Here is a 16,867-nt window from a genome sequence, read left to right on the forward strand (position 1 = left end):
GTAGCTTACCGCAGTTGGATCATTTTGTATACCTGAAGAACTTCTCCACTTTACTTCAATGCCTGATCCCATGCTTTTTAAGAAACTGACCGAGATGGTGTTTGCGGAGATCCACATACCGATTTCATAGAAACAAAAAAACTGCTGTACAGTTTCCTGTATACCTGGACAATCCACTGAACTGCCGTGATAACAAACACTTGTTACCATTGCAACTTTTGAAACAACCAGTTGAAGCTTAATAAATAAGCTGTCTCAGTGGTTCTCCGAGTATCTCTCATAACCCAAGTTCTTCTTGAGTTCCAGATATGATACCATCAACCTTCTTCTAAAGCTTGATACTATACCTTATTCAAGGTTGGTTGCTTCAAATGCAGATTTCACTATTTGTTTGCAACTTTTCATCTATACTTGCAGGATTGTCCCACAGATGCTCCATTTGAAGCCGGGTCACCATCTTCCTGTTATGGGTAAACCATGATAGACACTGCCCACCTGTGGTATTGATTACCTTTACTGCAACCTTTCTATACTTCTCCAGGTGGGGACTCAACCCCAATACAGAATGGATTTCAAATGAATAGCATTATTTATTTTCGTAGAATCTGTTTCTAAGCAAATTGCTTCATTTAGTGCGGTAGATGGCAAGGCTAAAACCTATTGTTAAAAGCTTTCTCTTTTACCCTTTAGATTCCTAAAGTGTCTAAAGTCATGATTTTACATCCTGTAAATAGTTAATTTTCTTTTCTGCCCCTATCCATTCTTCCAAATGGGTCAATAGAATTTTACCAAACACCTTTGTGGTCGTATCAAGGAGGAAAATGGGTCTGGAGTTTATTGGTTCATTAACATAACCTTTCTGAAAAATTGGTATGATGATGCTCTAGCTCTACACCACTAATCAGGAATTAGACTCCATGTGACAACAGTGTTGCAGACATTATACAAACAAGCAGAAATGTGGGCATAGAAAATGAGTCCATTTACCCCTTTTTAACTAGAAAACTAGGGGGAAGGTAGGAGAGAGTAGGGATTAAAGCTGCTTGTAAGGATACAAAAGACCCTACTTGCAGTGACAATCCTCAAGCATTCACCTAAGCCCTCCCAGTGGGCATTCCCCACAAGTTTCAGGCATTGTGCTATAAATTACCCTTTCCACCAGCAATATTTCCTTTGTAAATATTTGTTTACTGCTTCCCTCTAAACTCCACTCCTAGCCTGACCAGAAACCTTGCTGAATCAGCAATCCCTCTTTGATTCAACTATATATATATATATATATATATATATATATGTGAAGTAAAAACAAAAGGGGGGTGAGGCGCGCACTGCAAGTCCCTGCCAATATACTACCTGAAAAAAGAATAACTGGGTTAAATCCCAAAGTGTCCAATTCACTGGGTTAGATCCCAAATGTTGCAAAAAATGTTCACAGGGTTGGATCCCTTCTGCTGTATTTGTACTGCTGTTCTCCTCCTCCTAGCGCTTTTGTGTCCCAACACTCTTCAGGGAGGCTGTGTTGACTCTCTTTTCAGGTGAATCCAATTAAGTTGCGAATGCAGTCTCTGAGGATTATGGGAGCTGTAGTGAAATCAATTGTTCAATTCAGGTCACCAAGGAAAGACTCCTATCAGGTAGTATATTGGCTGGGAACTGGAGTGCGCGACTCACCCTCTCTTGTTTTTCATATATATTTGTCAATATGTCTATATATGTCTGTAACGCTCACCTGGCTCCCACGGAGGCTCTGGTCTGGGTTGCTGTGGCCTCTTCAAACGTGATGCGCAGAATTCGGACCACCGATTGAACAGGACCCCCAAATCTTGCTTGTCTGGCCCGTAGGAATATCCTTCTGCAGATGAGAAAGGGGATTAACTGTCTGCTGAATAATGTGCTAGCACCCCCCTTTTCCCCTTCGTTCTCCTCTGACTTCCTCCAAAACCCCCGGTTTAAGCTCACCTTATGGTTTGGAAGGATGAACTCTCCATCCTGCTTCTGATGCAGGGGCGCGCGTTCGTCCAGTTACTTCACTGGTTTTCAGAATGGCGCTGGCAAATCCACTTGACTTTACTGAGCGATACGCCGCAAGTATGAAGATGCAAAAGTTCAAGTGTGAGCCTCCTTTTATGTTGTCTTTTTCTGTCCTTTATTTCAGGTGCAGAACAAAGGCGATGCGTTGAGGGGTTAAATTGCCGGGGTAAAATCAGGTGAGTCAGTGATGAGGGCGACCCCTCTAAATGTCTTTATAATTCCCCAGTAATGTCTTTTGTCCTTTCCCCATAGGGGCCGGGGTGCGGTACCTGCCAGAGATGTGGCGCCGACCCGAGATGTGGAATGGTTCACCAAGAATAGCCGGTAAGTAATATGGCTGAAAATCCGGCTTTCCTCTTGTGTTCCCTGGCTCACCTTTTGTCTCTTCTTCTCTCCCTTAGGTGCGGTGCAGAGATGTGGCGACCGGCACTGAGAGCCGCGATGGAGCCGGGCAGCGTCTCGGGAACAGGTGAGTGAAGCGCGGCGCTGCAGCGAGCAACGCGGTGCTTTTAAATGGAAGTCTTCCTTCAGGAATGCTGGCGTGAGGATTCCGGATGCAGGTAAGAAGGTTGAAATAGTTCTTGGTTTTCACCTTTCTCTTCTCTTATTCCCTTACAGGTGTTCCAGGTTTGAGGCGGGCGTGGCTGGAGTCCAGGTGCAGGAGCAGACACGGTGAGCGTTCAGCTGCTGGGATGCAGAACAACGCGAAGCATGTGTGGGTGTCCGGGTGTGGCTTAAATAGCCTTGGAAGAAGTACCAGGTGAGTATTCTTCCACAGCCCCACCCAAGTAACAAAATAGTTCCTTCAGAAAAATAGTCCCTCCTAAGCCTCATTTGGCTTGGTTCTTCATGCAGCATGGTCTGCATCAGGTGAGTGTGCAGCATGGTCTGCTTCAGGTAAGTGCACCAAACACTTCCCTTTATGAGCCTGGTGCCTATGGCGCCAGGACTGATGTCCAACATGAGCCTGGCGCCAACGGCGCCAGGACAGAGTCCAAAGAGCCCCTATAAAGGGCCGCTGGGCTTTTACCCGGGGGCGTGATGCCTGCTCCCGGGGGTGCTGGGCCTGGCCTGGTGCTCCGGGGGTAGGCATCATGACAATGTCAATATATATATATATATATATATATATATATATATATATATATATATATATATATATATATGTATGTGTCAAGCAACGGTGTCAGGACACAAGTCGCAAAAACAACAATGTGTGGCTCTTAACCTAGTTCTGTTTAATCTCTGCCGAGAGTATGTGGTCTCTCGCCTCTGCTGAGCGCACAACTGCCATGACTGTTCCATCTCTAATTGCTGTAGGCTTTTGGTTCCTCAGTGGGTATCCTATATGCATTGCAAGTCCAAGGACAACAGAAATGGTCCTGCAGCAGTAGCAGAACCGCTTCCAATTCCTGTTCCTGGTGGTTATCTGAGACCTAATGTAACACCAGCAATATCGGCATGTGGTTCCCTCTTCATAAACTGTTTAACACTTCTATTTTTGCATCCATTTTCTAAATGCTGGTGACTGCAAATTTCTTAAATTTCTCTGTTTTTTCCGAGGAGGGCAGTAAGTAAGTAAACCTCGCTTCAATCTTACCAACTGCATTTTCTGCAGCTGCTACCTTGCTTCTAACTTGTATTCTACTGCTTTCACGTCAGGTTCATTGTCGTCTGCTCACTGGTTTAAATTGTAGTGAAAGACATTAAGAGATTTGAGCAAAGCTCTCTGTCCCAGTGTCATTTGATCCCCGTCCGGAGAATCCCAAATTGTTGACCACTTCTGGGCTTTCCTTTTCTGCCTGTATCTGGATTGCGAGTTAAGGCTTACTGACAGAAATTGGAGAACTCCAGACCAACACTTTCATATGATAGCAGGCATATTTATAGACACTGCTGTAGGTTTGAAAAGCAACCCCTTTGCTAAGATCCATGCCTTTGCAATGTCATTGGAGCTCTGGCAACATGCCCAGTGGCAGCACAGTTTCACCCGCCACCGCCACTTATCCCTATTGTGCCTTTCTCTGTGCTCTTCAGTAGTCTTGTGCTGCCACCACTTGCTCATGGTCATGTTCCCTGTAAGTGCACATTCGAGGCATAAGACGAATGGTGCTTCCAGTTCCACCACCACACAGTTCAGTCTGTTATTCTAGTTTCATAGGACCACCACGGCCACGCCATTATGTTCCTTAACAAAATGTAAGCCAGTGATGTCGAGCAATTAACTTTTACCTTCTGTCAAGAATCTTCATGACCTATCTTGGTTCAATAACCGACTCCCAGTTGTTCTTGAATACCCTAGGGATGTAACACTTAATATAAAGCATAAACACTGATCAGTTAAGTCTATGCGGTTAGCTCTGCAACCTGTGTGACATCTTGCAATCCTCCCCCTTCCGGCAGATGCCTTGCATTGCACACTGAACAGGAACAACACCATCCTCTAGCACACATACGAACAGCTGCCACACTTCAGGATATACAACACTGAAAATCAATTAAAAACAGACTTAGAAACGTATATTAGACATGTCAGTGTCTGAAATCTAGGATATTCTTTATGCATATCTAACCAGTATCATTACAAATAAAGTGGGGAGCTATGTGGCTAGTAACACCCCCAAAATATAGAAGTTAATGAAGGTATTCATTCTGAGACCAGACCGAGGCAGAGCAGCGTTATTCTGAAGTCACTGTCTTCCTAGGTGATGGACTGTAAAACTAAGCAACTTATTTTACAATGCAAAAAGATCACATGCTACTGTTTTAGTTGGCAGGCTTTATAATGTCAGGTTAAGCTGTTGAGTTTACTGATCCGGGTTACAACTGATAGTCTCTGAGGCTTGTCTTGGTGGGTCGACCCCAGTGTATCCTGGATTTCATTAGTTGGCAGCGCAATTTCTTGAAAGAGCTTGGCAGACATTTTATAAAGTAAATCTAGAATGTTTTAAATACTTCACTGTGTTAGTTCATATTGAACCTTTATTGAAAAACTACTGAAAACGTAATTATTAATAATGAAAGGTAGCCAGAGTCCTATGGAGAAACTATTAGCATTTTCATAGAAGTGGGCAGATAATTTGTGTATCCAGTTCCACCATGTTATGTTGATTTGAATAAAGACAAAAATGCCTAATCCTGGCGGGATAGTTGTAGATTTGTATTCGCCACAGAAAATAACCTTTTTCAGGCGTGGAGTGGCTTAAAGATTGAACCAGATCATTTTAATGTGATACTTATGTCGGGCAATGTGTCTGATTGGGTTGGTTTACTGTTATTTCAATGACCACAAAAGGTTGCACGTTATTTTCGAAACCTTCACCAAGACCCGTATTCTACCAAGAATATTACTCTATAGGACTGCCCGATGCCCAGGAACCCTTTTAACTTTTTCATTGCCTATATTATAATTTTGTATTCCATCCATTGCATGTACCCATATTTCTCATATGCTTTGAAAATTGCATTTTATTTAAAAAGTTAAGTAAAATGAAATTGAAAAGCAAAGTTTGAGGCACTTACGGAATTATTCAATTTAATGATGTTCATTGAATTCTGTATACTTAAGCAATATGACCCGAGCAGCGGGGGCATTACCGACTCAGGTAATGCCCCGGGGCCCATAGTTACAGGCCCGAGCGAAGCGAGACAAAATACATTATATTGTTACCAATTGAATATTTGGTGTTGCTTGCTGATGTGTCAATGAAACTGGTATGTCTATATTTCTTGTCAACATATTGGATTGAAAACTTTGAGCATTCACAAATAACAGGGAATTTTAGCACCTACAGTAATATTTTTGTCTATAAATATGCGTATATATCGTCAGGCTCCTTTGCCCTGCTTGGAATGTACAGTTGAAATAGTGAAAATATAAATACATTGTTTAACCATGATCTATCTTTAAAGATAGCCTTGTGACAAGAAAACCTGACCCAAAGCTGACGGTTTCAACAGAGGACTTTGGGCAGCATTATGACAGAAGAACATTGGAATTCAGCGTACCTGAAGCATGTCCTTCCATTGGAAATCAGTATCAACAAAAGATGTATCCTTTTGAGTCCATGGCCTCGAAGTCTGCATCTAAAAGTTCTAGCGTGGCATTGTCTCAAGAACATTTACAGACTGCACTACCATTTCCTCACTTTGCTACTGATTGCACGAAAATGAATACAAACTGCAATCAACCGGCTCGTTGGATGCAAGGTATGCAGCTGGGAGCAGATCCCATTAATGTACATTCCGCAGCACAACAAAGAGTAAATCTTCCAGATAACGGAGTGAATCGATTCATGCCAAGGACAACCCAACTTCAAGAGCGTAAGAGAAAGCGAGATGAAGGAAATACATGTTCTTTGTTTGGAACAGGCACAGATGAAGAAGTAATAGTCGGACCGTTGCTACCAGAAATACCCAAAGTTGACATGGAAGATGAGTCCTTGAATGTTTCAGCAAACTCAATTCGAAGTAAACTTAAAAAGGTACGTAGGCTGCATCTAAAGCAAACATTATTTCTAAACATAGAACTTTATGAAACACCATTGTCTTTTGAATTCTTTCGTTTACTTTAACATATTGTTGCAATCATTGAAGGTCTGTATATTATGGAAACCTGACACTGCAGCACTACAAACCTCAAACTATAGCTAGCTTGGAGCTTACCCCGAAAAATGTGCAAGTGGTGGAGGCTGCCATTGCATCTTCTGATGTTTTGCAATAGCCGCGTCTCAGCTATAAGCCATCTTTTGCATAGAAGTCTATTGCTTCAATTATTTTAACCAACTTGTATGGTTTTCCTTAACATTTTGTGATTATATCCAAACATATTTTATCTCACCCATTTACTGCTTTTACAGGATTTTGTGAATCACATTAGTTAACGGATAATTGCTTGATTAAATAGAATTCTTCATCAGTTCATCTTAATGCATGGCCATTTATGTTTCTACGGCATTGGATTTGTCATGGATTCACATGCTTTGAATATTGCCCATTAATATTCTTGGAATTCCTGATATCGTTTTATAACGCACTTCATTTAGTGCCATTTTCCCTTTAGCCAATGAGATGGGCTAGTCCTAAGCCTTGCACAGTGCATTTTCAGATTCTTTACCATGTCCGGAGTGGTCAGGCATTTGTCCCTTGATTTAATGTTTTTGAAGGTAATACTGCTTGTTTGAAACAAACACATTTAAAAAAGATGAACAAATTTGAGGAGTTGTCCACAATTGGCCACTCTTGGGGCTAAGGGAAGGGGGGGTTCCATGTGATTTAAACGAATCAAATAACAGAGAATGAATTAATAACAAACCTATAGCAACAAAAAATATTTTTATTTCTTTTATTTTGGGCCCCTATTTCCCTATGTTTGAAAGCCCACCCAAACCCCTTTCCACCACATATATATTTTTACCAAATAATTTCTTCTTTTCGATTGGTTATGAATTAAGTCGTTATTTTGGATTTGTTTAAATCGCTGTATACCGGGTAGAGGGAATGAATCACATCATTAATCCAGGAATTGATCAGATGCCTGTGATTAGTGGCCTTGTGATTCCCTCAGCTTTGACAGGGAGGGCAGGAACATGATTGTCTTTGTAAAGATAATTCTAACCACCTAAGCCACTGCTATCAAAGCTGCTAACTCCATAGTTGTTCTACTGCAATACTTTAGGAAGAAGTTGAATAGAGGGAGTTTTTTGTTGGAATTCTTGCCAGGAGATGAGAAGACTGGTCTATGAAATTCTGAAAGAGGTGAAATCTAATCCTACTTTTAGCATTGCAGTTGAATGTTGCTGATACTGGTACTAGATTTAAGCAGATATTAAATGGTGCCATGTTCAGGCTGACATGCACTGCTTTTAAATTGGAGGCCGATGCAAGAGCGTTAAACATGCCTTTTTCCGTCAGATATTTTTGATAAAACAGTGGACGAGCTATTGCAAGCAAAAAGACTAATACCAATAAAACACTCTCATTACGTACACTGTAGAGGAGAACTAGCACACTTTGTAGCAACAATGAAACTAGGACAACGTGGCATTAGTAAAATGTTTTCAAAGGTTTCTGGAATGAAATAAATATAAATATGAATTATGTAGCCATGGTGCAGCAGCAGAGAAGGCATGACTTGGCAAAGCCATCTGTTTTTAAATTTGTGAATTTTTAGGTACAATGTGCTGTGGCTCCGAACACTGCGCCCACTGGGACAATCAATGTATCCCTGTGCCTGCAGAGTGGCCCAAGGGCCTTGAAGGCTATGGAGCATAACTTGAGCTAGATTTGAAAGTTCAGTCATAACAAGTGCATCATTGCATTGATATTATCAAATGTACACAGTAACACAAGAGCCTGGATGATGGTATATAAGTCTGAGGGATTAATGAATGGTCTAATCCTACACATTAAATCTAGTTGCTAAATTTAGGCTTTATAAATCCTGTCATAATATTCCTTCAACTTTATATTGGAATCCATAATGAACCAAAGGGACATCTTTAAGGAGAATGGCTCCCTTCTGTTTCTTGGATGAAGTGCAGCAAAATGTTCATTCAAAACAAATATACAGGGGGAATGACTTCCTTCCCTGGTCTTGTAGGTTTCAGACAGTCTTTACACAATGTTCTCTCCAGGAGAATGGCTCCTTTCTCCTGGTATGGCTCTGTACAATTCCAATAGAAACAGGTGGAATTATCCCCTTCACCTGGTGTGGCTTGATACAGTTAACAAGGGCAGGGGTAATGACTCCCTTCCCCAGGGTTCTTCACCTTAACTCTCAGTACAGAACCAAGAGAAAGCCTCCCTTCCCTTGGTCTGCTATGTCACAGTTCAACACAAGGCCAGGGGGAATGACACCCTTCCCTTGGCGTTTCTATCAAAACCTCTGATTTGATACCAGGGGAATGACTACCTTTTCCTGCTGTAGCTTGATACAGTTGTTCTTACTGCGTCCAGCTTGATATTCACTTTGCCTCTGTGATGTTGATGTCCCAAATATTGTTAGAATCCTAGACCCTTCTCTGGGTTCTAGTGGCCTCCTCTTGGCCACTGTGATGAGGAAGAATCCCTTGTGAGTTTCGCTCATTCACATTAGGGTCCTAGACCCTTCTCTTGTAACTAGTGGACTTATTTCCGCCACCATAATGAGAAAGACTTCCTCTATGCTTTAGTTTACCTTTGTTGGGGTCCCAGACCCTACCTGTCTGGCCAGGTGTTTCCTCTTTTGCACTGTTATGGTGGACAGGGTCCCAGACCCTTCCCTGGTGGCCAGTGGGTTTCTCTTCCCCACTGTTTATGGTGGACAGGGTCCCAGACCCCTCCCTGGTGGCCAGTGGGTTTCTCTTCCCCACTGTTTATGGTGGACAGGGTCCCAGAAGCTTCCAGGGGGCCAGTGGGTTTCTCTTCCCCACTGTGTATGGTGGCCAGGGTCCCAGAAGCTTCCCTGGGGGCCAGTGGGCTTTTCTCCCCTCACTCGTACAAGGAAGATTTCCTCTGATGGTTCTTGGTTGGGATCCTCTATCTTTCCTTTGTGGTCAGGGGGTTTATATCCACCACGAAGACGAGGCAGAGGAGGGTTGCGGCACTTCTGACCCTTGGGCATCCCCCTAGCGATATGGTGGCTGAGGGGAGATTGCCTTAGCCTGCTCTGCTTGTGACCCTGAGTCCGCTCCGGGTCCTCTGTACCACCCCTTACCTCTTCTGGGGTTTTGTCATTTCGCTGGGGCTTCCTGGGACAGCGGGCGGTCAACACAACTCTTCAGGCTTCACGTTTTCAGCATCGGCTGCAGTGCCGCGTCCCCGCCTCCAACTCTGCTTCACATGCCTTTGCGTTAATCCTGTGCATGGGTCCGCTTCTATGGGTCCACTAGAGAAGACACACGGCTGGCCGCTGGCGTCCTCTGATCTTTCTCGCCTCGGGTCTACCAACAAAGTTTTAGACTCCCACTCTCTACGTGCTTGTAAGGGAGGCATGGTATCGCAAGTGAAGACAGACACAAGAGATACAATTCAAGGGTGTTTATTGAACAACAGGTTTGGATGAATGCCTATCTATCCCTATATCTAAGAATGGGAGCAAGCTCGATCATCAAATAATAACGCAGTTCTAGTAATGTCTGTCAAATCAAAATGGCCTACACTAACAAAACCTAATACCTGCCCTATCTTGTATGTAAAACGTGTGTAAAGGGTAATATATATGCAAAAGAAAATCAGTGTTTTAACACAAAGGCTCCAAGTGACTGAGTCAGCTTTTCTCCCAACGTTGGACAGCACTGAGTAAGGTGGTACTCATAGACAGGATGGTACACTCTGGCTCAGGTTCACAGACAACGGCAGTTCAAAAACGTGGATCAAGGCTCGACTGGCCTTCGTTAACGTCTCAAATTCCAGCTTTCAAAAGTTCTTTCACAGTTCAAAAAAAGGTTCAGGTAGGTCTCTCTCTGTCGAGCTCAGACATTTCAAGTAAAAAGTTAATGTAGGAGTTCCCTTCCCCAAGCTTACTTCACATTCTTTAGGGGTTCCCTTCCCCTAACTTATACTTCTGGTCTCCCACAGTCGGGCTCGGACTTTCAATTCAACTCAATGCTTTCCTCAGGCTTCCCTCAGTTGGGCCCAAGCCTGCCGTTTCTCTTTCTTTCAATAGTTCCTTCTTAATACCTAATATCAGGGTCCTTGGAAAACGCACAGCATCTTTTCCCTAGCTCTGTGCGGGACCCCACTGATATCATAGCTGTGGCCTGTGTCTCTGGTACATTTAGTTTTACTTTTTACTGTCTGACCACAAGCCCCATAAGGCTTTTCTCTTGCCTCATCATTTCTTGCTCTTCCTCCTTCTCTTTACACTGTATCTTGCACGTTCTTTCTCTTTCCTTTTCATTATAACCACATACTTTCTACTTCCAGTTCCAGAATGCACTGCTTCTGCACACTTTGTATACTGTGCTTTCTTTTTCTTGGCTTTTGAAATCTTGCTCTCACATGCCCTTTCAATGCATGTGATACATACACAAAAATTGTTACTCACTGGTTGCCGTGTGGATCTGAAACAATTTCCTTCCTTCAGCTTTGGGATCAGGGCTCACTCTCGCTGCCCCTCCAACGCCTGGGCTTTCATTACCCCAGGGGAACGAGCACTTGTTGAAACAAGATCTGTAGCAAGTTCTTTGTCTGGCTCCATTGCTGTGCTGCAGCCTTTCTCTCTCAGCAGGTCGGTGATCTGGCATGCCGTACTCCTCCTTGCTTCTGCTGCAGTGCTCCTCTGCCTTGCTGTCTCCTCGTTGTTAAACAGGTTCCCAACTCACTCACTTGGCTGTTTAGAACCACACCTTTTATACTCTGCATATTGGTCAAGTGAAGTCAGGTGTGGATGATTAAAATGAATTGTCGGACTCTACCTGACTTCATTAAGGTGACAACATGGCAGTTGTCCATAGGAAGCTGTTCCCTGTTGATCCCTATGTAAAATCTTACTTCCTCTTTGCCTACTCTTCTTCGTCCCAGTCATTGGGGAGGGAGATATGGGGTATGAACGTTAGTGACCCCCGACTAAAGAAGAGAGGGTTCTGGCTTGAATAGGAAAAAAGGGGGACATCTTGAGTCTCAAGCTCGGGTACTTTCCTCCCATTTCCCTGCATTCCCTTCTCTTTGTCAATATCGAGGTATTGTGGGACAGGTAGTCCTCGGAGAGTTTGTGCACTCCTTTGTTTTCCTACTGGGAGGGGAGGAACTGGGTACAGTGATTGTGATAAAGGGGGAGTAGCTGGGAGAATTACATTAGGTTTCTCACAGTGCTTCACAACTACAGCCTTTTCCGGCTGAAGTCGACTCCTCCAGAAGTCCTTCTTCCTCTTTTATGTTGCGTTGTGGACTACTCTGTGGAAGACTAGACTGTTTCTTCCAGTTCTCTGGGTCATTCTTCATAGATCCACCCTTTTAGTGCCAGTACTCTACTCTGCATGTCTTCTGTAATCTTCTTCATCTCAGTAGGTGTTCTACTGTTACAGTTCAGGTATGACAATAGCACATGTAGACACTGTACAGAGTGTCAGAGGAGGGGGAGGGGCAGTGGCCTAAGGGAGTGCCAGACATGTGTTTTGTGGACGTTATGACCCAGGTAGTTGTCCTTAATTTAAGGATGAGAGTCCCTCGCCATGAGGTCCTGCATTAAAACACCCCTAGGGGGAATATTGGGTAGCAGCCTCACCTCGCCAGCCTCATGAGTAGGAGCAACCCCCGGGGAGACGTGACTACACCTTGTGAATCATCACACAATTAATAGATTTCTAGGTTGCAGCTTAATCTCTAACCTACAGAGTTGTTCCTCTCGCCTCAAACTGCGGCTGAACCAAGCAGCAAAGATTTGCACTAGTGTCTAGATACTGCATGATACCTGGGGTTATGGATTACTAGTACCACCCAAGCTCTGATTAAACTTAATTATGAAGAAAACAAATGGCTTGCCTTTCCTTTGATGCTGGTGAGGTGCATTGCTGCCATCAACTTTACTGAGATATTCCCCATCATCAGACTGGGAATCCCCAGTAATACATAATGTCAGAAATACAGCAATTTCATTGCTCATTAATCCTTAAAGGCTTCAGTTTGAAGTTTATCCACCTCATTTTGGTTATTTTGCTCCCCAAACAATGAGGTGGTATGGCATTCGCTCCTCCCCAGGCAGCCATCTTCAGATTTGAACTTTAAGCACAGGAGAGGAGGGAGGGCGCATGTGAATCTATGAAAGATACCAATGCTTGAGAGCTATAGTTGCAGGTAAACAACTAATACTCTAATACTTCTCCAGCATTGCATCTTTTATAGATTCACATGATTAAATACTAATCACTAGGAGCATGCAGCAGGACCACTAACTGGAGCGGGGGGGAGGGGGTTTACAAGCCCCAAAACTTGCTTGCAAATTTCTGTGTGCAGACGTGCCTATACGAGTACTGTAACCTTATACAAATGCATGCCTCAGGTAAAGAATGGAAGGAGGGCAAGGATGCTCCCATCTTATGAAAATAGATATCCAAACACTGCCTGGCCCACCGCTGATTCTCTTCTGGTGTCTTCTTCCAGGTACTAGTGTTTGACGAATATATGGAGCGTACTTCATGTGGCCAACCTGCAGATATCTCCTGGATAAACCTGCATGGAACGCTGTTGTGGCTGCCTTGCCCCGGGGTGGAGTGAGCGGTCACTGTGCATGTGAGTGGGTCGCTCCTTGTTTCATGGCAATGCTTGATGCAGTTGGTGCCAGCAAGATGGACCTTGTCTAGAAATCGATTTTCCCTTATGAGGGTCTTCAAATACGATGAACAGTCGGGAAGATGCATGAAAGGAACTTGTGCATTCAATGCTGAATTTTAAGATGCATTTCTGGCCCAAAGAGTGTAGGGTACACTGTGTCAGCGTAGCATGATTTCCAAAGAAGGTCAGTAATCTGATGCGCTTCGAAAGTGTCATTTCCGAAACTACTGTGGGTAAGAATCCTGGATGCGGTCTGAGTGAGACTTTATATTTGTGTAAGACAGTAAACTGATTCATGCACCGGGCCTGAAATTCACTATTGCGCCTGGCTGAAGTTCTCACAATCAAGAATGCCACTTTCCACAAAATTAACTTTAAGTCGCACTTGTAGAAAGGGTTTGTTGGGCAAGGCCATATCCGCTGCAGTACTGTGCCGAGTTGCCAGCTCTGCCGTGGCCTGGAGTAACCTTTCAGAACAGTCTTGACTGCAGAGTCCTAGCAGAAAACTGAAAGCTGGTGAATGAGGCCCTCTTTCACAGGTAGTAATAGCAGAATGGGGAACCTTCGGATAGGCTTGTGATAGGTCTACTTTAGCCAGGTTTAGCATCTAAGGTAATAGCTGATCCACTGACATGGTCTAGGGCGTGTCTGTTGCAACACACAGTGAAGTGCCCCCAATTCTTGGTATATGGTCTATGTGTGGAAGGAGCTGCCAGGATAATGTCCCAGCATTCTTCCGGCAAATTCAAATGAGTGTGTCTTCGCTGTCCAGCAACCAAGCCATGAGGGAGAGTGGAGCAGGGTTGTGGTACCGTATCTGGCTGTGCTGCTGCATGAGCCGTGCTTGGTATGCCCTGAGGTGTGTGGGTGTCTCGACTGTTATCCTCTGTAGGATTGGATACCCGATCTGCATGCTGGGGAGTATTAGCCTGCGCAGCTGTTCCCGAACCTGCCTGATAACTCTGGATAGGAATGGAATTTGAGGGAAGGTATACATGAATGTGTTGCTCCATGGAAAGGAAAAGGCGTCCCCCTGGGATCCCGGGTCTGGATATCTCGTGGTGAAGCAGGGGCACATGGTGTTGTTCCTCCTGTCCAGCTCCTGTTCACGGGATCTTGTGTAGTACCTGCTGACATGATCCGCTAGGGTGTTCTCTTTCCCTAGGAGGTGTTCTGCCCTAATTTGGATCCCTTCTCCGAAGGCCCACCCCCACAGGTTTTTTGCCTCTGCTGTCAGCAGTGCCGATCATGTATCCACAACCTCCTCCCTGTTGGTTGGTGTTGTGCATCTACATTGTGTTGTCAGTCTACACTGTAACCACCTGACCCCGTAGGACTGGCTGAAAGTATTGCAGTGCCCACCGGATTGCTCTCAGTACCAAGCCATTTATATGTAGTCTTGACTCTGCTAATGGCCATGCTGCCTTCTCCTTCAGGGTGCTGTGATGAATCCTACAGACTCCTCGGCCTTGGGTGTGGTGTTCTGCTGCAGGATCACCTTGGAGGAGAAAAGGCCCAGGGGAATGAGAGTAATCCACGGGATGAGACACAGCATTTGTCTTCCTCTAGGGAGGATGGCTCCACAATGCCAAAGTATGTAATGGCTTGTTGTAATAACCATCTTTCTGTTCCACAAGATACACATATAACTATGAGTGAAAGCAATCACAAACTCATAGGCCTTGAGAGACATCAAAACCCTTCTGAAATTCGGGAGACCTGGTAAACTGAAGACCTCCCTAACACCCAAAAGTGCAGTGAAAGAACATTTGTAAATAACAGACTTAAAAGTATTGCCTTCCGCTCATCAATCAAGTCTAATGACAAATTCTTGTGATGTTCCTTCAAAGAATGTTAAAACGAACAAACAAGGGTTTAACAGTAAAACAACATAAATAAGAAAACCTAGTTTTGCTATTAGGGACTTCAAGTCGCAAATATTCCCCAAGTACTGCAACGAAGAAGAGGGCTGAAAAGGTACAATGTTGCAGGAGTGGTCAGCTAATTATTGCAGATGACCCAAACATGAGGGAGACAGAGGCTTAAAAGCCCCCCCCCCCCCCCCAGGTGCAAGCCATAGATTTATCTTTGATGGAGAAGAGCAGAGGAAGCCAGAAGCAGAAGCAGCATGGCTCGTGCTGGCAGCCCAGGCAGAAGCTGGAGAAGAGAAAAGATGCTGAGACCACTGTATGGCAGATATCAGCTGCCGTTTCTGAGAGGGCCTGTGCCCCCAGAAATCTGAAGTGCAGAGGTAGTGCACCCTGAAGCATGCAGGAGAAAAGCTTCCCCCTTGTGACCTTTTCAGCATAGCGGAAAACATGCAGGAGGCTGTCTCCGGTGGCTGGCGTGCACCCGAGAGCCTCAAGGCTGTCTTGGGTGGCAGCCTTGCACCTAAGAGCCTCAAGGCTGTCTACGTGGCTGGCGTGTACCAGAGGGCCTCAAGAGCAAGAGGAGCGCCAACTGTTGGTGGCGTGGGCAGTAGTCGAAGTGAGCGGGAGCAGTGCTCCTCTACTTTTTTTAATTGTTTTACTGTTCCTATACTTTTATTTTAAAAAGAAACCTTTCTGGAATGGTTTCATCTTAAAATAAAAGTGTAGGAAATAGTTGAAACAGCACTGAACGTTCCATTAAACAGGTATGTGTTTGGGGGTTTGTATTGTGTGTGGGAGGGGTCATGGTAATGGGGTTTGTGCGAAGTGGGTGCAGGCCAGCAGGGAACATAGTTCCACTACTTCTCCAGCATGGGGTCTGGCATGGATTCACATGCTCATGAATATTCCCCGCGTCAGGCTGGGAATCCCCGGTAAAGAAAAAATCAGTTTTAGTTTCGTTTCTGAACTGTCTTTCTACTAGTAACCAATCACTGGTCTCTGGGTCATACTGCCCCCAGCCAATGGCTGCCCTCTACCTAAGCCCCTCCTCTGCCAGCCATATTCAGATCTTTATCGCACGTTCAAGTGTTTGGAGTCCTCGTGCTGTAGCTCTCGAGCTTTTACTGCGTTTTGTGTTTTTTCAAAGAGTTTACTCTTATATTTTCGGTCAATCGACCCTCAAGCTCCACCGTCTTCACTTCCGATCAGCGGGGATCCGTTCTCAGTATTTTTCTACGCCCCTCAAGTGCATATTTTCGTCGTGTTTCCACTTCTCGGAGAATTCCAGAAGATCTTTGAGGCTTACCCTGCGTGGACATGGCCCAGGACAAGGGAAGCATGACGCCTGTTGGAGCCCAGCTGTTCAGGAGCTGCCCTGGATGCGGGCTTCAGAACGTCTTTAAGGAGGATGAGCACTCTCGGTCCCTCTACTGCCTTCACAACGACAAATCGCACATGGAGAAGGACTGTGCGTTTTGTAGGAACATGTCCAAACGGACGATGAAGGATTGTCGTATTCGACTCGCCAACTGGCTGGAGGGGAAGAGCCCAGCAGCGGGTGAGAAGAGGAAGAAATCCGAGCGGTCTTCTAAGACCTTTGAGGGCGCTCCGGCGACGGGGGCCCAACAAAAGGCTAAGCACTGCAAGGCCGCGGGCACCGGGAGCGCCGATCCGTCGGGCTCCTCGGCTACCAGGCAGGGCGCATTATCACT

At 44.8% G+C, this 16,867-nt stretch overlaps 1 protein-coding gene across 2 annotated transcripts in view; it reads left to right on the plus strand.

The window, feature by feature from the left end:
• The window catches only part of RBM48 (RNA binding motif protein 48), a 268,656-nt gene that overhangs the window by 142,945 nt on the left and 108,844 nt on the right, over window positions 1-16,867 (plus strand). Inside the window, exons 4-5 of one of the 2 annotated variants that reach the window (XM_069648443.1) lie at window positions 5,944-6,515; window positions 13,114-13,242. In XM_069648443.1, coding sequence (XP_069504544.1) covers window positions 5,944-6,515; window positions 13,114-13,227 — 686 coding nt within the window. In that variant the 3' untranslated portion in view covers window positions 13,228-13,242. The remainder of the gene's footprint in view (window positions 1-5,943; window positions 6,516-13,113; window positions 13,243-16,867) is intronic. The other variant, XM_069648444.1, reaches the window with a different exon arrangement.

The sequence above is a fragment of the Ambystoma mexicanum genome, chromosome 2q, assembly GCF_040938575.1.
Source record: "Ambystoma mexicanum isolate Mex_15411 chromosome 2q, UKY_AmexF1_1, whole genome shotgun sequence".
Taxonomy (NCBI): domain Eukaryota; kingdom Metazoa; phylum Chordata; class Amphibia; order Caudata; family Ambystomatidae; genus Ambystoma; species Ambystoma mexicanum.